The sequence below is a fragment of the Hyperoodon ampullatus genome (genome assembly GCF_949752795.1).
Source record: "Hyperoodon ampullatus genome assembly, chromosome: 15".
In the NCBI taxonomy this organism is placed as follows: Eukaryota; Metazoa; Chordata; class Mammalia; order Artiodactyla; family Ziphiidae; genus Hyperoodon; species Hyperoodon ampullatus.
The window spans coordinates 50,700,471-50,725,275 of NC_136928.1; the positions used below are offsets into that span (position 1 = coordinate 50,700,471).

The 24,805-nt window shown below is 37.0% G+C and overlaps 1 protein-coding gene across 1 annotated transcript; it reads right to left on the bottom strand.

Moving 5' to 3' along the window:
- Positions 1-16,773: 16,773 nt before the first annotated feature.
- CRIPT (CXXC repeat containing interactor of PDZ3 domain) lies at positions 16,774-23,895 on the bottom strand (the record flags this gene model as incomplete). Its single annotated transcript, XM_079721126.1, has 5 exons — positions 16,774-16,989; positions 17,304-17,407; positions 20,801-20,855; positions 21,615-21,680; positions 23,880-23,895. 5 exons carry the CDS (start codon positions 23,893-23,895, stop codon positions 16,925-16,927), a joined length of 306 nt encoding a protein of 101 aa, XP_079577252.1. The 3' UTR covers positions 16,774-16,924.
- Between the last annotated feature and the right edge of the window lie 910 nt (positions 23,896-24,805).

Sequence of the window (24,805 nt, forward strand, 5' to 3'; positions counted from 1 at the left end):
CAGGAAAAATAAGTGAATGCCTGTATATCGAATACTAAGGCTTCCTGCTTTCTTCCACTTTATCCTTAGGCAAGAGAAATTGGAGGACTATTCTGTGGAGAATATGACCACCTCAAAAAGAAGTATCTAAATATACTGACTTCAACAGTCCCTTTGCAAACAGCTTAGATAGAATCACCCTAAATCAGTGATTCTCAACTTAAGATGCATATGGCAATGTCTGGAGACATTTTTTATTTTCACAAAACTTGGTAAGGTTGGGGGTTCTGGCATCTAGTGGGTAGAGGCTAGGGATGTTACTAAATATCTTACAATGCACAAGAAAAGCATCCCACTACAAAGGATTATCCAATCCAAAACATCAGTAGTGTTACTGTTGATAACCTCTACCTTACATGAAACTCATGGTCAACTTGTCTACCAACACAAGCAGAGTTTCCAATAGTCTCCCCACACTATTAAGAGTAAGCAGAAAGAAAAAAAGGCCAGACATTTGAAGAAAACTAACAAGGAAGACACAGACCTAAACAAACATAAAAGCAACGTGGAGGAAACAGACTGTGTGGGAAGAGGAAAACTCTGCAAAACCACACTTGACTTCCACTTATGACCATGATAGACTGCCAGGAACCAAACTTACCTTACTGCTCTAAACAGTTAAGAAACCAGACAAAATCTAGAAAACTGTTTTCTGATATTGGACAACAGGACTACCTTTCACATATAAGTCCTGGATTTGACTTTTGTGTACAGGGATCCAGTTTGAATTTACTGAAGAATTTCCCCACTGATTTACAACGCCACTTGTGTCATATACCACCTTCCCATATATGTATTCATCGACTCCTGGTCTCTCTGTTTCTGTCTTTGTGCTGGTACAATAGAGTCCTAATACTTCAGTTTTATGAAAAACTTTGATCCTTGGTACATCAAGACCCTCCAATTTATTATTCTTTAAAAGTGTCTTTTGGCCCTTTGCTCTTCCATATAAATTTTATGATCAGCTTCTTGAGTTCTATCTTGTTCAATAAATTTTATAACTTTCTCCAAAAGCACTTGGACATCTTCTGTTATATTTATTCTTATATTTTTGATTTGTATTATATAGGGTATATTTTTAAATTACATTTTGTTTTTGCTGGTATGCTTAAATGCATTCTACTTTTGTGTACTGATCTCCTTTGTGGTAAATTGGATAAACTGTTTATTCAGCCTAATAATTTGCTGTGGATTCTTTTGGGATCCACAAAATACTGGAATACTGCAAATAATTAGTTTTGCTTTTTCCTTCTGATCTCTATACCTTTTTTCTTCTTTGTCTTGTTTTACTGCACTTGCTAGAATCTCTACAATGTTGAAAAAAGTGGTAAGAGTAGGCATTCTTGTCTTGTTACTAATTTTAAAGGCAATGGATTTAATACTTGATAGGATATTTGCTGTGGGCTTTTGATGTTACCTTTTACTAGGTTAAGGAATTTCTATTCTAGTTTTCATTGTTTGTTGGATTTTATAAAAAATCATATAGTTTTTTTCATTAATTTGTTAATGTGGGGAATGAATGAATAGATTTTTAAAAATGTTGGCCAGTCTTGCATTCCTGGGATAAACTCGTATTGGTCACAAAATAATATTATCAACTGTTATGCATTGCTGAATTAGTTTTCTAATATTTTCCATCTATGCTCATGACTGATCATGCTCTGTAATTTTCTTTTCTTTACAGTACTTGCCTGATTTGGGTAACAAGGTTATACTAGCCTTATAAGTGAGTTGAGAAGTATTCCCACTTTTTCTCTTGTTTGAAAAAGTCTGTGTAAGTTTGGAATCACTTGTTATTTGAATTTTTGTATAATTCACCTGTAAAACCATCTCATTCTAATGTTTGACTCCTGATAAAATTTCTTTAGTGATTATAGGACCTTTCAGGTATTCTAGTTTATTCCTGAGTCAATCATTATTATTTTTATAAGAAAATATCCATTTCATCTAATATTCTTCAACTCATACTGGCATAAAAGCATCCATAATATTCTTTTTTTTTTGCTTTGCTTTATCTATAATTATGTTCCAGGGCTTCCCTGGTGGCGCAGTGGTTGAGAATCTGCCTGCCAATGCAGGGGACACGGGTTCGAGCCCTGGTCTGGGAAGATCCCACATGCCGCGGAGCAACTAGCCCCGTGAGCCACAAATACTGAGCCTGCGCGTCTGGAGCCTGTGCTCTGCAAAGAGAGGCCACGATAGCGAGAGGCCCGCGCACCGCGATGAGGAGTGGCCCCCACTTGCCGCAACTAGAGAAAGCCCTCACACAGAAACGAAGAGCCAACACAGCCATAAATAAATGAATAAATAAATAAATAAATATAATTATGTTCCATTGTTTATTCTTAAAATTGACTATTCCTGATTTTTTTCTTTATCAGTCTTGCTATAGGTTTTAGAATTTTACTAGTTTTTACAAAGAATGAACTTTTTGCTTTTTGAGCTCCATTTTTTCTACTGTATCTTTGTTTTACATGTGATTCATTTATGATCTTATTTTTATTAATTCCTTCTCCCTACCTTCTTTGGATTTGTCTTCTAACTTCAGTCTGATTCTTAGCTCATTGTCAGACTTTCTTTTCCCATATAAGCATTTAAAGCCTCTGAATTCCACTTGAGCTGTATCCCACAAGTTTTGATAAATTATTTTCATTATTATTTGATCTTAAGTATATTCTAATTCCACTATGATTTTTCAGACTCATTAATTATTTAGAAGTATGTCTTACATTTCCGAATACAGTCGTCCTTTGATATGTTCAGAGAACTGTTTCCAGGACACCCCTCCCCCCCCCACACACAATTCACAGATGTTCAAGTCCCTTACATAAAATGGTGTAGTATTTCCATATAACCTATGTACATCTTCTCTCCTGTAAACTTTAAATCATCTCTAGATTATTTATAATGCCTATAATGTAATGCTATGTAAATAGTTGTAAAATACAAAGTAAATGCTATCTAAATAGTTGCCAGGACATGGCAAAAGCAAGTTTTGCTTTTTAGACATTTCTGGAAAATTTGGGGGGGAATATTTTCAACCTGTAGTTGGTTGAATTCATGGATGTAGCACCCAAGGACACAGAGGGCCGACTGTATAGTTTTAAAAAATAATCTTTCTGCTGTTGATTTCTAACCTAATTGTGTTGTGATTAAAGGTTGGTTTTTCTGATATCAAATTTCTGAAAATTGTTGAGACCTATCTTACGGCTTAGTACATGATTATTTTTTTAAAATAAATGTTCCTGGCATGCTTAAAAATGCAAATTATTCAGTTATTGGGATGATCTTTTATGTGTCCATTAGGTCAAGCTAGTTAATTGTACTGTTCAAATCTTACTGAAGTTTTATGTTTTAGCTGTTTTTTTCTAAACTTTTTTATTAAAAATTATTTTTTAAATTTAAATTTTATTTTTCTTATACAGCAGGTTCTTATTAGTCATCAATTTTATACACATCAGTGTATACATGTCAATCCCAATCACCCAATTCATCACACCACCACCCCCACACCCCCACGGCTTTCCCCCCTTGGTGTCCATACGTTTGTTCTCTACATCTGTGTCTCAATTTCTGCCCTGCAAAACAGTTCATCTGTACCATTTTTCTAGGTTCCACATATATGCGTTAATATACGATATTTCTTTTTCTGTTTCTGACTTACTTCACTCTGTATGACAGTCTCTAGATCCATCCACGTCTCAACAAATAACCCAATTTCGTTCCTTTTTATGGCTGAGTAATATTCCACTGTATATATGTACCACATCTTCTTTATCCATTCGTCTATCGATGGGCATTTAGGTTGCTTCCATGACCTGGCTATTGTAAATAGTGCTGCAATGAACATTGGGGTGTATGTGTCTTTTTGAATTATGGTTTTCTTTAGGTATATACCCAGTAGTGGGATTGCTGGGTCATATGGTAATTCTATTTTTAGTTTTTTAAGGAACCTCCATACTATCCTCCATAGTGGCTGTATCAGTTTACATTCCCACCAACAGTGCAAGAGGGTTCCCTTTTCTCCACACCCTCTCCAGCATTTGTTGTTTGTAGACTTTTTGATGAAGTGCATTCTAACTGGTGTGAGGTGATACCTCATTGTAGTTTTGATTTGCATTTCTCTAATAATTAGTGATGTTGAGCAGCTTTTCATGTGCTTCTTGGCCAACTGTATGTCTTCTTTGGAGAGATGTCTATTTAGGTCTTCTGCCCATTTTTGGATTGGGTTGTTTGTTTTTTTAATATCGAGCTGCATGAGCTGTTTATATATTTTGCAGATTAATCCTTTGTCCATTGATTCATTTGCAAATACTTTCTCCCATTCTGAGGGTTGTCTTTTTGTCTTGTTTATGGTTTCCTTTGCTGTGCAAAACCTTTTAAGTTTCATTAGGTCCCATTTGTTTATTTTTGTTTTTATTTCCATTACTCTAGGAGGTGGATCAAAAAAGATCTTGCTGTGATTTATGTCAAAGAGTGTTCTTCCTACATTTTCCTCTAAGAGTTTTATAGTGCCCAGTCTTACATTTAGGTCTCTAATCCATTTTGAGTTTATTTTTGTGTATGGTGTTAGGGAGTGTTCTAGTTTCATTCTTTTACATGTAGCTGTCCAGTTTTCCCAGCACCACTTATTGAAGAGACTGTCTTTTCTCCATTGTATATCCTTGCCTCCTTTGTCATAGATTAGTTGACCATAGGTGCATGGGTTTACCTCTGGGCTTTCTATCTTGTTCCACTGATCTATGTTTCTGTTTTTGTGCCAGTACCATATTGTCTTGATTACTGTAGCTTTGTAGTATAATCTGAAGTCAGGGAGTCTGATTCCTCCAGCTCCGTTTTTTTTTCCCTCAAGACTGCTTTGGCTGTTCGGGGTCTTTTGTGTCTCCATACAAATTTTATGATTTTTTTGTTCTAGTTTTGTAAAAAATGCCATTGGTAATTTGATAGGGATTGCATTGAATCTGTAGATTGCTTTGGGTAGTATAGCCATTTTCACAATATTGCTTCTTCCAATCCAAGAACATGGTATATCTCTCCATCTGTTGATATCATCTTTAATTTCTTTCATCAGTGTCTTATAGTTTTCTGCATACAGGTCTTTTGTCTCCCTAGGTAGGCTTATTCCTAGGAATTTTATTCTTTTTGTTGCAGTGGTAAATGGGAGTGTTTCCTTAATTTCTCTTCCAGATTTTTCGTCATTGGTGTATAGGAATGCAAGAGATTTCTGTGCAATAATTTTGTATCCTGCAACTTTACCAAATTCATTGATTACCTCTAGGAGTTTTCTGGTGGCATCTTTAGGATTCTCTATGTATAGTATCATGTCATCACCAAACAGTGACAGTTTTACTTCTTCTTTTCCAATTTGTATTCCTTTTACTTCTTTTTCTTTTCTGATTGCCGAGGCTATGACTTCCAAAACTATGTTGAATAATAGCGGTGAGAGTGGGCATCCTTGTCCTGTTCCTGATCTTAGAGAAAATGCTTTCAGTTTCTCACCATTGAGAATGATGTTTGCTGTGGGTTTGTCATATATGGCCTTTATTATGTTGAGGTAGGTTCCCTCTATGCCCACTTTCTGGAGAGTTTATATGATAAATGGGTGTTGAATTTTGTCAAAAGCTTTTTCTCCACCTATTGAGATGATCATATTGTTTTTCTCCTTCAATTTGTTAATATGGTGTTATCACAATGATTGATTTGCGTATATTGAAGAGTCCTTGCATCCCTGGGATAAATCCCACTTGATCATGGAGTGTAATCCTTTAATGTGTTGCTGGATTCTGTTTGCTAGTATTTTGTTGAGGATTTTTGCATCTATATACATCAGTGATATTGGTCTGTAATTTTCTTTTTTTTAGTATCTTTGTCTGGTTTTGGTATCAGGGTGATGGTGGCCTCATAGAATGAGTTTGGGAGTGTTCCTTCCTCCACAATTTTTTGGAAGAGTTTGAGAAGGATGGGTGTTAGCTCTTCTCTAAATGTTTGATAGAATTCACCTGTGAAGCCATCTGGTCCTGGACTTTTGTTTGTTGGAAGATTTTTTTTTTTTTTTTTTGCAGAACGCGGGCCTCTCACTGTTGTGGCCTCTCCTGTTGTGGAGCACAGGCTCCGGACGCGCAGGCTCAGTGGCCATGGCTCACGGGCCTAGCCGCTCTGCGGCATGTGGGATCTGCCTGGACCAGGGCACGAACCCGTGTCCCCTGCATCGGCAGGTGGACTCTCAACCACTGCGCCCCCAGGGAAGCCCTGTTGGAAGATTTTTAATCAGTTTCAATTTCATGACTTGTGATTGGTCTGTTCATATTTTCTATTTCTTCCTGCTTCAGTCTTGGAGGGTTATACCTTTCTAAGAATTTGTCCACTTCTTCCAGGTTGTCAATTTTATTGGCATAGACTTGCTTGTAGTAGTCTCTTAGGATGTTTTCTATTTCTGCGGTGTCTGTTGTAACTTCTCCTTTTCCATTTCTAATTTTATTGATTTGAGTCCTCTCCCTCTTTTTCTTGATGAGTCTAGCTAATGGTTTATCAATTTTGTTTACCTTCTCAAAGAACCAGCTTTTAGTTTTATTGATCTTTGCTATTTGTTTCTATTTCATTTATTTCTGCTCTGATCTTTATGATTTCTTTCCTTCTGCTAACTTTGGGTTTTGTTTGTTCTTCTTTCTCTAGTTTCTTTAGGTGTAAGGTTAGATTATTTGAGATTTTTCTTGTTTCCTGAGGTAGGCTTGTATAGCTATAAACTTCCCTCTTAGAACTGCTTTTGCTGCATCCCATAGGTTTTGGATTGTCATGTTTTCATTTTCATTTGTCTCTAGGTATTTTTTTGATTTCCTCTTTAATTTCTTCAGTGATCTCTTGGTTATTTAGTAACGTAGTGTTTAGCCTCCATGTGTTTGTGTTTTTTACGTTTTATCCCGTAATTCATTTCTAATCTCACAGCGTTGTGATCAGAAAAGATGCTGGATATGATTTCAATTTTCTTAAATTTACTGAGGCTTGATTTGTGACCCAAGATGTGATCTATCCTGGAGAATGTTCCGTGCGCACTTGAGAAGAAAGTGTAATCTGCTGTTTTTGAATGGAATGTCCTATAAATATCAATTAAATCTATCTGGTCTATTGTCATTTAAAGCTTCTGTTTCCTTGCTTATTTTCCTTTTGGATTATCTGTCCATTGGTGTAAGTGAGGTGCTAAAGCCCCCCACTATTATTGTGTTACTGTCGATTTCCTATTTTACAGCTGTTAGCAGTTGCCTTATGTATTGAGGTGCTCCTATGGTGGGTGCATATATATTTATAATTGTTATATCTTCTTCTTGGATCGATTCCTTGATCATTATGTAGTGTCCTACCTTGTCTCTTGTAACATTCTTTATTTTAAAGTCTAGTTTATCTGATAGGGGTACTGCTACTCCAGCTTTCTTTTTTTTTTTTTTTTTTTTTTTGCTATATGCGGGCCTCTCAGTGTTGTGGCCTCTCCCGTTGTGGAGCACGGGCTCCGGACGCGCAGGCTCAGCGGCCATGGCTCACGGGCCCAGCCGCTCCACGGCATGCGGGATCCTCCCAGACCAGGGCACGAACCCGTGTCCCCTGCATCGGCAGGCGGACTCCCAACCACTGCGCCACCAGGGAAGCCCTCCAGCTTTCTTTTGATTTCCATTTGCATGGAATATCTTTTTCCATCCCCTCACTTTCAGTCTGTATGTGTCCCTAGGTCTGAAGTGGGTCTCTTGTAGACAGCATATATATGGGTCTTGTTTTTGTATTCATTCAGCAAGCCTGTGTCTTTTGGTTGAAGCATTAATCCATTCACATTTAAGGTAATTATCAATATGTATGTTCCTATGACCATTTTCTTAATTGTTTTGGGTTTGTTTTTGTAGGTCCTTTTCTTCTCGTGTTTCCCATTTAGAGAAGTTCCTTTAGCATTTGTTGTAGAGCTGGTTTGGTGGTGCTGAATTCGGTTAGCTTTTGCTTGTCTGTAAAGCTTTTGATTTCTCCATCGAATCTGAATGAGATCCTTGCCGGGTAGCATAATCTTGGTTGTAGGTTCTTCCCTTTCATCACTTTAAGTATATCATGCCACTCCCTTCTGGCTTGTAGAGTTTCTGCTGAGAAATCAGCTGTTAACCTTATGGGAGTTCCCTTGTATGTTATTTGTCATTTTTCCCTTGCTGCTTTCAATAATTTTTCTTTGTCTTTAATTTTTGCCAATTTGGTTACTGTGTCTCGGCGTGTTTCTCCTTGGGGTTATCCTGTATGGGACTCTCTGCGCTTCCTGGACTTGGGTGGCTATTTCCTTTCCCATGTTAGGGAAGTTTTTGACTATAATCTCTTCAAATATTTTCTTGGGTCCTTTCTCTCTCTCTTCTTCTTCTGGGACCCCTATAATGCAAATGTTGTTGCGTTTAATGTTGTCCCAGAGGTCTCTTAGGCTGTCTTCATTTCTTTTCATTTTTTTTTTCTTTATTCTGTTCTGCAGCAGTAAATTCCACCATTCTGTCTTCCAGGTCACTTATCCGTTCTTCTGCCTCAGTTATTCTGCTACTGATTCCTTCTAGTGTAGTTTTCATTTCAGTTATTGTATTGTTCATCTCTGTTTGTTTTTTAATTCTTCTAGGTTTTGTTAAACATTTCTTGCATCTTCTCGATCTTTGCCTCCATTCTTTTTCCAAGGTCCTGGATCATCTTCACTATCATTATTCTGAATTCTTTTTCTGGAAGGTTGCCTATCTCCACTTCATTTAGTTGTTTTTCTGGGCTTTTATCTTGTTCCTTCATCTGGTACATAGCCCTCTGCCTTTTCATCTTGTCTTTCTGTGAATGTGGTTTTTGTTCCACAGGGTGCAGGATTGTAGTTCTTCTTGCTTCTGCTGTCTGAACTCTGGTGGATGAGGCTATCTAAGAGGCTTGTCTGCTTGTTTCATCAATTAGTGCAAAAAGTGCGTAAAATCTTTCACTAGAACACTTTTGTCGATTTTTGCTTTATATATTTTGAAGCTATATCATTAGCAATATATAACTTAGAATTGTTTTATCTTCTTGGAAACTTGAACCTTTTATCAGTATGTAATGGTCTTTATTCCCTCTAGTAATGCTTTTTGCCTGAAGACTTACTCTTTCTACATTAATATAGCCACACCAGTTTTATTTTAGTTAGTGTCTGCCTGATATACTTTCCCATCCTTTTACTATAAACACACTTTAGCATTCGGCTGGAAATTTTTTTTAAAAAGTGACAATATTTGTTTAACTGGAAAATTTAGTACATTCATATCAGGTGTGATTAGAGATATATTTGAATTTATTGCCTTCATCTTACTTTGTCCCTTCTATTCTCTAAATGCCTTCCCCCCCACCCCCTCCTTTTTTGACTTCTTTTGGATTAATATATTTTCCCTCATTCCATATAATACCTCTGGTTTGGACAATATGCTCTTTATTTTATTCTTTGTTATTTAAGAAATTTTAACATGTATTTTTTAACTTGACCAAGTTGAAAGTTTGTCAATATCTTTTTCTTTTTGAGTACTTAAACTGATCAACTATATTTTAATATTTCCTAGTATTTTACTTCTTATTAACTCCACAAGTTAGATATTATCATGTTATATAATCAATGTTTGTCTACAGTTACCTGCATATTTACCATTTTCTGGGACTGATCATTCTTTCTTACATTTCATTAATTTTTGAGCTCATTTTCTTCTTCCTGAAGTATGCCTTATGGAATGTCCTCTATTGAGGACATTGCTGATTTAAACTCGCTTGCCTAAAAATGTCTCTTTCATTCCTGTTCTTAAAAAAACTATTTATTATGAAAAAAATTTAAACATGTCTGTTTTGGATGTAGGTCAGACCTTTTGCCTCTACCTTTCATGTCTCAATTTCTACTTCATATTTTCTATCTCTGGATCTTTGTGCTAAAGTCTCTGGAGAGATTTTAATTTTCTTCCCCTGGTCCTCCCAGGGCTAAGGCCATAGGAACGTATTCCCACTGCCTTTTTGTGTATAAGTGGGGTTTTAAAGTAAATCCACTGAAATCGTTGCCTTGTAGGGCTCCATGCTTAATGCACATGTCCCTTATCTAACCTTCCCACCTTGCTCAAGTCCAGGGCTTTGTCTTCCATGCTCACGATGCTTTAAGATGTAGGCTTTAGGCACTGCGAGATTGGAAGATATTCTTGAAGGCAAGTACTGGCTTTGGTGCTAGTTTACACTTTGGACTTGCACTTTCCCTTTGTTTCTGGCCTCTGAGGATCATCATCACTTTCTTGCCAGTTTAATCAACTCTATATTTTAAAATCATACATATGTACAAATTTTATATACTTATATGCATATGTATATATGTAAATATTTTCCAGGATTTTTATTGTATGGTTAAGTTTCTCTGGATATCTTGTTCACAATGTTGTTGGAGATTTACGTCCATCTATTTGATCTTTAAGTTGCTAAAACTGCAAAATCTTTTAGCATGATGGAAAATTAAAAACCAAGAAAAAACACCATTGCCCTCTGGTGGAGAACCAATACTATTACAACATCTAAATGAGACCCACTATGACTCAACTTCTGAGTTCCTCATTTAGTCAACAAGGCTGTCAAATCTTTTATCAGCTCTTTCAAATCTGTCCCTTCATTTCGATTCTCCTAGTATCACCTTAGTCTAGTTCCTATTTTTTTTTTTGCTAGAATTGTTGTTTTTGAACCAGTCTCTCTCTTTATTTCTTTCAATATATTTTCTTTGTGCCTATCATCACCCCTTACTTTTACAACTTTACATTAATTTGATGGGATGTTTATCAAGTTCTTGCTTATGAGCAAAAAAGTTGGAACGAATAACAGTAGTCTGATTAAGGATGTGAATGTAGTATAGATCCAATAAATGTTAGCTGATTTGAAACAAGTATTTACTACCATTTATTCACTTACCAAATTTATCTGGAAGACAGCACATGCACAAAAGTTCCCAAACTTTTTTTCTGTAGTAACAGACTAATGAATGACATTCATATGTATAATTCTCCTACTTGCTTACTTAGATTTTTTAAAACTTAAAACTATTTTTAATTACAAAACACATGACCAGTATTAAAAAATTCAGAGTTCTGGGGACCTCCCTGGCGGTCCAGTGGTTAAAGACTCCACGCTTCCACCGCAGGGGGCTCGGGTTTGATCCCTGGTCCAGGAACTAAGAACCCGCATGCCACGTGGTGCAACCAAAAGTAAAAAAAAAAAAAAAAAAAATCAGAATTCTGCAAATAATGATGCTGGAGGTCCGGATTTTCACTGTGGAAGAAGGTACAAATATGGAATGGGTAAAGACAAGGAAGAACCCTGTGGCGTTGGATTGGAAATGGAGATATCAGAAAAACTGGTGATTTTTAATATATGTTTCCTAGTTCTTTCTGTTGAAGGGGCCTAGAAACAATGACACCCAACAGGCCCAGATCTTAGTTTCTAAACACCATTCTCTACTAAAAGAAACTAAGGATCTTTGAAGAAATAGCTGATTTCAGGGATAGGGTGGAGGGAAAAAAACAAGATAAACTTGGAACATTTTGTGCTGAAAAGTAAGAAATTTCTCAAAGAATGATAAAAACATGTCAAAAAGACCCAGAAGCCAGCCTAAAAGGTCTCCCACTGGCCAAATATGGGGCAATTTGACATTAAAACAAATGAGAGTAACAGACTGAATAAGATAGGAATTTATGAGTTCATACTAATATAAGTGAGAAAGAGAAGTCTTTTCCTTACAGTAGAATGCCAACTAGTAAATGTAGAAGGAGTGACAGAATTGGAAAACCACAATTTGGCAGCCATCAGAGTAGCAAGTAATTCAGCCAAGAAACATCACTGGATGCTAAACTTAGTGTATGAAAATTTGGTGAGAAACAATATTTACAGTCTCTAAGTATCTCCCCACAAAATGCTTGTTAATTTAAAAGAAAAAATTAAGAATCTTTACAGTGGAAAAATCTAGCAGATACCACCTAAAACAAGTGATCAAAATTAACAGCTTGTGATGGGACAACTGGTATCAGGATATGATGCACTGAAAAGGACACAGCATCACTTCTATGAAATTCCTGCCAAAAATGCATAAGCTCAATCTAATCATAAACAAACATCAGAAAATGTCAAATTAAGGGACACTATAAAATAACTGGTATATGTTTTTCATGACCTTGACATTTTTGAAAGACAGGTTGAAGAACTGTTCCAGACTGAAGGAGACTAGAGACTTGACAACTAAATGTAATGTGTTATCCTGGATTGGATCCTGGACTATTTCCCCCCCCCCCCCCAACAAAGGCCATTACTGGAACAACTAGTGAAATATGGAAAATGTTAGATAATGTATTATATTAATGCTAATTTTCTGATTTTGATAATTGTGCTGTGGTTATGGAAGAAAATATCCCTGTTCTTAGAAAATACACACTTAAATATTTGGGGTAAAGAGGAACTATTTGTAACTGACACTCAAATGGTCAGAAAAAAAGCATTTATTCTATACTCATGATAAAGATAAAGGGAAACCTCTTCCGTAGAGTAGAATGACAATTAATTAATACAGAAAGAATAATGTGTTAGAAAAATCACCATTTTGTAAACAGCACAGTAAAAATTTATTCAGACAAGAATTATCAAAAGATGCTAAATCTAGGTGGGGAAAGTTTGATGAGGAACAGAATATCAATCAACCTGGTCTCAAACTTTCTCCTCACAAATTATCTAATCACAAAAGAAAAAAATGGGAACTATACAGTGGAGAAACTGGACAACATCTTACCCAAGTGATCAAATTAACATCACCAATAATAGGCAATGGGACATTCTGGGAGTCTGGATGTGACCCTGGGAGGACATATCACTCATAGTATTTCAGCCCATATTGCATAACCTGAATCTAACCATAAGGAAGAATCAGAAAAACCCAAAAAAGAAGGATAATCTATACTTTAATTGTCCTGTATTCTTCAAATAAATCAATACTATAAAAGACAAAAAAAGGCCGAAGAACTGGTCCAGATTAGAGTCATGATAATCTAACATATGATCCTGGACTACATCCTGTAGCTGAAAACAAAAATTACCAATGGAACAGCAAATGAAATTGCAATAGGGACTATAAATTAGATGAAAGTATTATATGAATGTTAAATTCCTGAATTTGATAACCAAACTTAGTATGTTTGTTCTTATGAAGTATATACGTAGTATTAAAGGGTATGATGTCTGCAGTGTATTCATCATGTGATCAAGAAAAAAAACATGTAACGACATAGAGAGAAAATGGTAAAGTAAATAGAAGAAACATTAAGAAGCTGAAATGCAGAACAATGTATATATTTCTTCTGCTTGAAATTCTCAAAAAATATATATACATATCTATGCATGTAAATATATATTTCTAAGATACTAAAATTATTAGTACTCTCCTGCTCCCCCAGGTAAGGGAACTAGAAGCTAAAAAGTATTAGGTAGTTGGCATGAGGCTGTAAAGGGTTGTCTTTCTTTTCTCAACCCTTAGTTCCACCCCAAAGAGAAAAACAGTACTAGTAGCTTTCAGATGTCTTCTATCTGTATATATAAACTTCTGCACATATATGTAATTCCTGTACCATTTTGATGGCTGCATATTTTAAATGAATGAACTTAAGAAGTGCTCTTGTTGAATTTAAGTTGTTTCTGACATATACACATATTAAATACAATCTGAGATTTTTTAAAAAACATGTTATTTACTCTAGTAAAAGCTACGTTTGATCTTAATCTTGTCATCTTAATGCTATCGTTTCTGTTTTTATGTCTTCTTTTTAAAAACTACTTTACGTTCATGTTTTATTTTGGGAATTTCTTCCTCATTTAATAACTTCTTCTATTCAATTTATGGGAGTCATATTGTTATTTCAACAATATGAAGGTTTATAATACTTAACTATTCTGAGGTATAATACTGACAAATATCTTCATAGGAGAACCTCAGTGTGGCTGTTGGATCATTTACAGAAGAAGGCTAGTCAAGGCATGAATATGAAATATGAGTTGGGGAAGTCCAGATCCCATTTGATACATGAGAAATGTAGTTTCCCAAAGTTGACCAACCCAGCTGTTGATGGATCTGGGTTGCTCTCTTAACCAGGTCCTATTATGGGTCCCTTGTATTGATTTTAGTTTAAAATCCCCAATTAAAGCATGAGAAGATACTTCTTGCCCTCAGAGCTGTTGTTATTTATTATATTTTGCATTACCCTTATGATTTTTCTGGGTAAGAATGAGAATGTATCCTAGGGAAAAAAACCTTATAGACAAATTAAACAGTTAAAACTTTAAATACTTTCCATAGTATTTTTAAACAAATAAAAATGTGATATCAATACCATATATATCATCATGTTATCTACTCTTCCATTTTATAGTGTTATGTATTTATATTGCACTTGGCAATGAGGAATACTTTTTTGGTGTTCCACAGTAAGCTGCAGGTTTCAAAAGCAGAAGTCCTGTACCTCTGAAGGCAGCATAAGAAAAATCTTTGTCTGAAACCTCAAAGTGAATAGAGAGCTCAGAAATAAACCCACACACCTACGGTCAATTAATCTTCAACAAAGGAGGCAAGAATATACAATGGAAAAAAGACCGTCACTTCGGCAAGTGGTGTTGGGAAAGTTGGACAGCCACATGTAAATCAATGAAGTTAGAATACACCCTCTCATCATACACAAAAATAAGCTCAAAATGGCTTAAACACTTAAACACTTAAATATAAAACATGATACTATAAAACTCCTAGAAGAGAACACAGGCAAAACATTCTCTGACATAAATCGTACCAATGTTTTTTTAGGTCAGTCTCCCAAAACAATAGAAATAAAAGCAAAAATAAACAAATGGTACCTAATCAAACTTACAAGCTTTTGTACAACAAAGGAAACCATAAACAAAATTAAAAGGACAACCTACAGACTGGGAGAGAATACAAATGATGTGACCAACAAGGGCTTAATTTCCAAAACATACAGACAGCTTATATAACTCAGTAACAAAAAAACAAACAACCCAATCAAAAAATGGGCAGAAACTCTAAAAAGACATTTCTCCAAAGAAGACATACAGATGGCCAACAGTCACAAGAAAAGGTGCTCAACATCACTAATTATTAGAGAAATGCAAATCAAAACTATGATGAAGTACCACCTCACATCGGTCAGAATGGCCATCATTAAAAAGTCTACAAATAACAAATGCTGGAGAGAATGTGGAGAAAAGGGAACCCTCCTACACTGTGGGTGGGAATGTAAGTTGGTGCAGCCACTATGGAAAACAATACAAAGGTTCCTCAAAAAATTAAAAATTGAACTACTATAGGATCTAGCAATTCCACTCCTGGGCATATATCCAGACAAAACTACAATTCAAAAAGATACATGCACCCCTATGCTCATAGCAGCACTATTCACAATAGCCAAGACATGGAAACAACTTAAATGTCCATTGACAGATGAATGGATAAAAAAGATGTGGTACATATATACAATGGAATATTACTCAGCCATAAAAAAGAATGAAATAATGCCATTTGCAGCAACATGGATGGACTTAGAGATTATCATACTAAGAGAAATAAATCAGAAAGAGAAAGACAAATACCATATATCACTCATGTAGAATCTAAAATATGACATAAATTAGCCTATCTAAGAAACAGAAACAGTGCGGGTGGGGTGGGGAGGGAGATGGATTGGGATTTTGGGGTTAGCAGATGCAAACCATTATATATAGAATGGATAAACAACAAGGTCCTACTACATAGCACAGGGAACTGCATTCAATGTCTTGTGATAAACCATAAAGGAAAAGAATTTTAAAAAGAAGGTATATATATGTATAACTGAATTACTTTGTTGTACAGCAGAAATTAACACAACGTTGTAAATCAACTTTACTTCAATTAAAAAGAAACCTCAAAGTAGTCTTTCAGCAGTCTATGTTATATATGTATTAAAAAAAAGAGTCAAAATGTTTGCTTAGTCTATTTATTTTTGGTGGGGGAAGGAGAGAGGAGGAGGTTAAAAAGAAGTTTGGCTTCTGCTTCAAAGTGCTTTCCCAAGGAATGGTGACTCATTCGTTACACATCATCAGCACACTGTTCTCCTGGCTTTCGTGATGGTCTGAATTCAAGGTAATATGTGTAATATGTGTTTTTCTGAAATCCAGTGTATTCATTTGGATTTATGTGGGGTGTTCCTTGCATTCCCATTCTCATATGAAAGGTATTGGCACTTTGGCTTCAAGAACAAATAAAAAATAATATAAAATAATATAAATACAATTTTTGTTTGATTTGGGCCTGGGCTAATTACTTAAGGAACTATTTAGCAATAATGATCTCAGATATTTAAATGCCTTATGAAGCTGCAATTAATTAAGGGACTGCTGATCCTAAGAACTATGCAACCAAAAGGGAATGAGGGAAAAATTCCAAATCTGGATGCCAAGTTCAAAGCCAAATATCAACAACCTCCTTCTCACACTTTTGCAATATCTATAAAGTAGAGGGAAAGGATAATAAAAATTACATGAGTAATGATAAATAAAAAGTGCATACAGAACTGGGAAAATATTTTTCGTTAAATTTGTCACTTATTCCAGTTCAATAAGATGTTTGTAAGGAAAATAAAAACTTAAGGCAAAAACTAGTTACACTGCTGCTGTTCAGAACTTCTTGAGAGCAAAAAAATGAATACCAATCTACTTCCCTGGTTTAAACTTGTCTTAAGACATGTTATTTTGTAACTTGAACATCTATATTATGCCTTGAAAATTCAAGCAAAAAGTAAAATCATACGGAAAGCCAGAAACTTCAATACATCTAGACAGACGTTTGCTTGTAGTTTTTGGTATCCAAAACCTTTTTTCCACACATAGCGCAGATGCCTGAAACAAACAAAAACTCATGTAAGTAATCAAATCTTAATAACAACTAATAATACTAATCAAATAGCTAACCAATACAAATGATTTGGTTTATTTAAGTCACTCTTGAAGCTTAGAACATAACTTAACAGCATCAGAAAAGAAAAAAAGAAAATATATACTTTTAACTATGACAAGTTCTACGTTTATTTTGCCTTAGAAAAAAGAGCATTTGACTAATTTATGAAGGGCTACTCCTTTACTATGTTATCCAAATCAGTATCAAAAGAAGTGGGTTTGATATGAATTCAAAAATGGTATTAAAGGAAACTTACCCTTTTTGTAGGCACAGCCCTGGCAGTAATGAGAACCTGGCTGGTGCACAGAACTTTTACAAATTCTGCAAGTGGAGAACTTATTCTTTCCATATGGATCAAATCTAGAGATTTTTTTTTAAAGAAAGAAAAATGTACAATACAATAGAAATACTCTTAAATAACCTCACTCAAGTAACAATGTGATGAATTCATGCTCCCTGTTCCCTCTATCAAGCTCTACAATTGATAGGCATAGCACTCTTCTAACTGGCTACTCTCTTAATATGTCTCCACACTTCTGCCCCTTCCATGTAAGCTGTATGCTTGTAAAGAGTCAGCTGTACTTAATCCCAAACCTGTTTATAACAGTTGTATCTGTCAATCTATTCATGTGATATAATTAAATATTATGGAAACTCATGTAATGAGAGTACAAAAAGAGTGATTGATTCTATTAAAAACTAAATGAATACTTTAGGATGACCAGGTAAGTGTGAATCATTAAAACTGCTATGGAATTAGGCATGGGTAAGAAAACTTAAAAATTGAGGAAAAATCCTAAGTGGAAGGATTTGGCACTTTACAAGTGTCAGTTCTTGCTCTACCTTAAAGATACTGGAAATATATATTCTGGTTATGATTTATGTAAGGAAAATTATAAAGTCGACTCATATTCACAAAGCCTTGTCTCAATGCCAAATGACTGATGATTGCATGTACAGTTATGTGCTTTGACTTAAAATAAGGTATGTGTATCTTTTAATGATTGCCCACTTTAACTGACATTTTCAATTAACTGGTGCAATCCCTTTGGATAAATAAGTTTCTACTAAAAAAAATGTGACCTTACAGTGACTGGAGGGCAAAATAACTTTAGAGGAAATACTTCCCATTAAATTGGCAATAACTTTTTGTAACCGTACTCATATACTGAATACCAACACTGTCCTAGACCTGGTTTCTTCTCTTGGTATGATACAACAGCTCATTTTTAAAGGTTAATTTTTCCAAATCCAAAAGAATGTCACTTTACTTCCCATAAGAGAAGTTAAGAGTGGACACTACTCTTCCTTTTAATAATAAGCTCAATTTGTTTGGACCTACATGTCTAGAGATTACTTTTTCTTAAAACCGTATTTTATTCTAAAATGTACATTTTAATTTCTCAGAAATCTTATGTACACTTTCCAAAGTGAGATGTTTAAAATACCCAAAAGTAATAGCTACTTATTAATGACACTGAAGTAAGTTTGGGAGCATAAAGGAACTGGAAGTACCTAAAACTATACACTCTGTAAAACATAACAACTTGGTCAATAATAACTGCGTGGTCTTAGAAGACATCAATAAGTCAGTCAACAATACATAATGTGACAATGCATTGAAGTTTAAGTCTATCATGCTATTTTATACCCATAATTTAATAAGCACCTTTATGTGTTGGGCACTTTATGTATTAAAAGCTATATTATTATTATTAAATACCAAAGATGAACTTGACAAAGCCTCTGCCCTCATCAAGCTGACATTCTAGTGAGAGGAGACAGATAATAAGTAAGAAAACAACCACACTTTTTTTTTTTTTTTTTTTTTTTTTTGCGTTACGCGGGCTTCTCACTGCTGTGGCCTCTCCCATTGCGGAGCACAGGCTCCTGGATGCGCAGGCTCAGCGGCCATGGCGCACGGACCCAGCCGCTCCGCGGCATGTGGGATCTTCCCAGACCGGGGCACGAACCCGCATCCCCTGCATCGGCAGGCGGACTCTCAACCACTGCGCCACCAGGGAAGCCCAACAACCACACTTTTAAGATAGTAATACCTGTTGTAGAGAAAATTCAGAGAGGATACTGTGGTGGACATGAGGGGAAGGAAGGAAGACATTAGTTTAGATGCTGGTTAGGGACCCTCTCTGAGGAGGTGACATTTCAGCTGAGACCCAAGTAACAAGAAAGAGCCAGCTATGTTAAGCTCTTAGCGATGCATTCTAGGAAGAGAGAGTAGTAAGCACAAACCTCTTCCAGTGGGAGTGGGCTTGGCATATCTGATGCAGGAGTTGGCACAATAGTAAGTCAGAGAGGCAGGAGGGGCCAGATCACAGAGGACCCTGAAAGAACATGGTATGGGACCTAGCTTTTATTCAATGTAAAAAGAAAATCAGTGCAAGGTTTTGAGCAAAGGAGTTACATGCCCTTTAAAGGACCACCCTGGTTATTATGAGAATGAACTATAGGGAACCAGAGAGGAAGCAGGGAGACAGAAAGTTATTACAATACCCAAGTAAGAAACAATGATGGTTTAGAAGAGGGTAATAGCAGTGAGATGAACAGAAGCAGGTGTGTTCAGGCTATATTTTGGTAGTAGAGCCAAAGAACTCGCTGGTGGATATGGGAAGTGAGGGAAATTAAGAAATCAGTGAGGGATTCCAGTTTTGCACAGCTAGATTGGACCACAGAGCAATGATGAGAAGACTATGATTCGACTGAAGGAAAAAGAGGTTGCCTGTCAGACATCAAATTGGAAAAGTCAAGGAGGCAACTGGATATATGTTTGGAGCTCAGAAAAGTCAGGACTGAGATATACATGTGGAATTCATTAACATACAGTTTGAATTTAAAGCCATTGGACTAAAGTCACTTGAGGAGAGATCATAAATTTATAAATAGGAAAAAAAAAAGTCTAGGATTGAGACCAGAAGCACTCAATTGAGAAGGAACAGTTAGTGAGTTAAGAGGAAAGGAGAGTGTGGTATCTCAAAGCCAAGAGAATAAAGCGTTGCAAAAAAGAGAGTTTTTGAAAGGTTAAATAAGGTAAGAACAGAGAAGTAGCCATCACTTTTAAAGGTCACATGTGTTCTTGACAAGAGTAGGTTTAGGAGTGTGGTGGAGATGGGGGCCTGACTAGAGTGGCTGAAGGAGTAAATAGAACTTAAGGACACTGAGAAAGTACTATCTAGATAAGGGTTTTGAAAACTTTTTCTGTAAAAGGAAGCAAGGAAATGGGATGGCAGCTGGAAGGATTCATGGAATTTTTAAGACTGGATATAATAGAGCATGGTGTCAAAAATTGTTTTTATGGTGGGAGACATTTTTATCCCTATTCCTAGGTAAAAAAGTAATGCTCAGAAAAGTTTAGAACTGGTTTAACTTGCTTAAGGTTACAGAGCTAGACAGTAACAAAATCTAGATTCAAGTTTAGGTCTGACTCCAGAGCTCATGACCTGTCCACATTTCTCTGCGGCCTCTGATTTGCAGGAAAATTAAGAACTAGAAAAAATAAGTCATGCTTTCTGGTGAAATTATAAACATAATGTATAATATCTTTATATATTGATACAGTGAAAATGAACAGGGTGAAATGAGCAGGTTATAACAGACAGCTTGGTTATGCATGCTTGGAACTATCTAACTCTATGTTTTATCACAACAGAATGAGGCAAAACAAATTCATTCCAATACACTTAATATTAAAAAGAGTGGAAATTTATATGACTGCTTTATAGATGCTCTTATACCTACCTTGCTTTTTTTGAGGTCAAAGCTTTATTTTCATTCAGCTTTCTTCCACCACTTTCTGCATTGAAATATACATGTATTTTAGTGTGGTATGTCTACACATTTCACACATAACACATACATGAAACATTTAACAATTAGTTAGAAAGTTCATTTTTTGACCTCCTACCAATAGACTAGCCTATATCAAAATTTTAAAAAATTTCATTTAGTAGCCAGGTTTCAAAGACACTACTTAAAAACAAAACACACAATTATTTACTGGGAAAATAAAAATTTGGGTAAAAGGCGATCATTTTATTTCTCAGACTCAAAGTAGGACTTTAGGAATGGGTCTATATTTACTCTATCTAATGTAAAATCTAGATGCCGCTACTTTGGTGCCATTGATCTTGAATACAGTAAAAATGTTTCTTTTTCTTCCCTTTGAAAACATCTTCACTGTATTTAATGATTATGAAAGTGAAAACATTTAAATAATTTGTTCAAGAATATAAAAATCAGGTGAGGAGAGGGGGCTTTCAATACTAACCTTAATTAAGCTGAATCAAATCAATTACTGTGATATACTCATTGCTTAAAAATCATTTAAATATTTTGCTATCTCCTGCCTATCAAATTAGGAACTCTGACATGTCACTGAGAGAACTAAATAGAAAAGATATTAAATTGTTGGGGTATCTAGTGTTCCTTAATGTTTAACAGATAAAATACATTGTACACATAACAACATATCATTTTACAAATAATGTAAAAGTGAAAACATTATTCACAGGAAGTATCTGATTCAGTTTCCATGTTCTAAAAGGAAAAATACCTGTGGTATTCCTTGCACCATCTTTCCATGTATCTGGAGTGATAACAGTACCAAGTTTCTTTTCACCTGTTATAACAAGACAGTAAAAGTAAGGGGGATTAGTGTTTACTATTTAATAAATACACTACATTGTGCCTAAAGTTCGCAATGGCATCACCAGTCATATTACGTACAAGCCTGTTAATGCTGGGGTCAGGACCAGTGAACTGAGACTTAAGATATCAACTGTGGGCAATGGATAACTGACTCTTCAGTAAAATTTGTGGATAATAGTATGGCTTATAATAGGCTTCCTCTGTACATATATCCTTTAAACAAATCTGATAAATCTATTCATTCCATAAATATTTACTAAGCATCTCTAATGTATAAGCCATTGTACAAAGTACAGATAAAAATAAAACGAATTAGATAAAGCTCTAGATTTCAAGGAATTTATAGCACACTGATTTCTCTAATAGTAGTCTCTAACCTGAGTTTCACAGGTAGACCTTAGGAGATATATGAACAAGATTAAATTGTACACAAATCTTTTGTATATCCATTTTTTTTTTTTTTTTTTTGTGGTATGCGGGCCTCTCACTGCTGTGGCCTCTCCCGTTGCGGAGCACAGGCTCCGGACGCGCAGGCTCAGCAGCCATGGCTCACGGGCCCAGCCGCTCCGCGGCATATGGGATCCTCCCAGACCGGGGCACGAACCCGTATCCCCTGCATCGGCAGGCGGACTCTCAACCACTGCGCCACCAGGGAGGCCCTGTATATCCATTTTTTAATAGACTATGTTAAGTCTACAGCTTTCATCACATTCTCAAAGGGCTCAGAGAACCAAAAAAAAAAAAAAAAGTTAAGAATTATTCAACTAAAATATAAGATGGAAAGTAAATAGTATGACAATTGAGAGCTCAAGTACTAGGAGAAATTCCATGGAGGAAGAAATAACCTTGGCTAGGGAAATCCAGTGAAGCTTTGTGGGGAGGGCAATAGAGAGGGTTAGTGGCAATGAGACTGTGAAGAAAGAGGAGAAAAGAGGATGAAGGTAAACTGGATAAGGGACACATGCTGGGGAAAGGCATTGAAAACTCAGGGTACATATGGGCATAATATTGTTTGGTTTGGCTGAAGTGAAAAGGGTAAGGGTTAGTGAAAATGCAGTTAAAAAGGTAAGCTGAGGCCTCACTGAGGAGGGTTCCTCCTGAATGCCAGCCTCCAAATATAGAAATCCCAAGTTATTCTCTGCACCCTGAGAATTTATTAAAGTAACCATCCATGGTCATTCTTTCACTTAATATAAAAACTGTGATTCAAACTCAAGGGCATCTGTGTTCAAAGTTTTATATACTATAGGGATATAAACAAAGTGGATCACGTTAATTAGACAACTATCAGGATAAGAGGACTTGAAATTGTCACAGAAGAGTCAGACATATCTAGCTGTAGGAAAAAGGGATTTGGGGATATGACAGCTCTTTTTAAACACATAACCAGTTTGTGAGGTCAAAAAATCATAAGATATTTTCTAGAAATCTCAAGGGTTGGCATTAGAATCACTGGATGGCAACTATAGGGAGGAGAGACTTTTCTAAAAGCCAGTGAAATCTACACAGACTGCTTTGAAGGTGGTGAGATTCTCCTACCCCTGTGCCTCAATCCTCTATGCATTCATGCAAAGAGCATTTAAGCCATTGGATGGGATACTGACTTAGGTTTGTTAGATAAAATACAGGACACCCAGTTAGATTTAAATTAATTAATTAAAGAATGTCCTAAAAGTGCGTGCTTTGGGACAAAGCACTTACTGTAGTGAGGAACAGCAAACAGAGCCAAGTCTCAAATATTGCATAGGCCATATTTACACTAAAAATTATTTGTTGTTTTCCTGAAATTCAAATTTAACTGGGCGTCCGGTACTTTTATTTGCTAAATCCATCAACTCCAGATGCTGTGGAAGTGACTTTTAAGATCCATTCCAACCCGGCGGGTCTGTGAAGGGAGGAAGCCCGTCAAGAAGCAGTACAGGATGATACCCGGGGTTTATGGGAAGCAACGGAAATAGACAAAGAGGTGCAAAACTGAGACCACTCTGAATGCAAAGACAGGACGATACGGTCGTTGGGGAGGGCAGGAATGGTCAAAGGGCAGTATAGGAGGACAGAGGCTAGAATCAAGAACCTGTGGCCGAAGGAAAAACAAAGAGCAAAGTTCCCGGGGAACTCCAGTTAGGTTCTCCCAGCCTCCTTCTCCCGCAGAAGAGTCTCCTTAACTCACATTTTTCGCACACCATCCTTCCGCGACGATTCCCTCAGCCGCAGAACGAGCGGCAGCTGGAAGAAGTTAACAATACAGCCAGGGAAGAATTCCTCTTCCGGGTTACGAAAATCCACTTCCGGCCCTTCCGCCCTCCGCCCCGCCTATCCAACACCTGGAAAGCCGCGGGAGGAATAAACGCGAGTGGGGAGGCGGGGCTGCCTTCTTGGCCCGCCTCTCCACTTCTGCGATTGGCTGTGAGGCCTTGGGTCTCCTCCCCACAGGCCTGCGCCTGCGCGAGGCACGGGGTCCGAGTCACACCTGATGGTGGGAGGTAGTAACCCTCCGTTCTCTTCCGCGGGCGGGAGAGTTAGGTAAGCCCAGCCGGAGGCTCGGGGTGCGCGAGCCTCCCGGCGCTGCAAGGCACTTCCGCCAGCTGCCCAACTGGCCGGGAATATCTGCCCCTGGCCTGTCTGCGCCTGCCGGCCCGCGCCTGCCGGCCCCTCCAGCGCCGCCCTTCCTGCGTGACCCAGGGGCTGCCCTGATGGACTGGCCTCTTTCGGATCCGACTTTCTGTGTCTGTCCCTTCTTTTCTCTCGGTCTCCACGCTTGTGCTCTTTGATTATGCTTCTCAATTCGTCCGTCGTTGCCCACATTCCCGTCGGCTGAGGCTTGCGCAGAGTTCGGAGTGACCCAGTTTGGGATGGAGCTGCAGGTTAAGGTCCCCCGATTTCCGCGAAGGCTCCTCTAGGAGCCGCTCAGAAGAGCCTTCTCTCCCGCTGCAAGGCTTGAGGACTCGGGCCAGGTCAGGCCGTGGAGGCCGGGGCCCTGGCCACCCGAGGAGGCACCTGACGAGAGTCCTCCTGGGCTCGCCAGGGCCTAACACAGGGCTGGTTTCTCAGGAGGGGCAACACTGGACCAACTCTTCGTTCGTTCGTTCATTCATT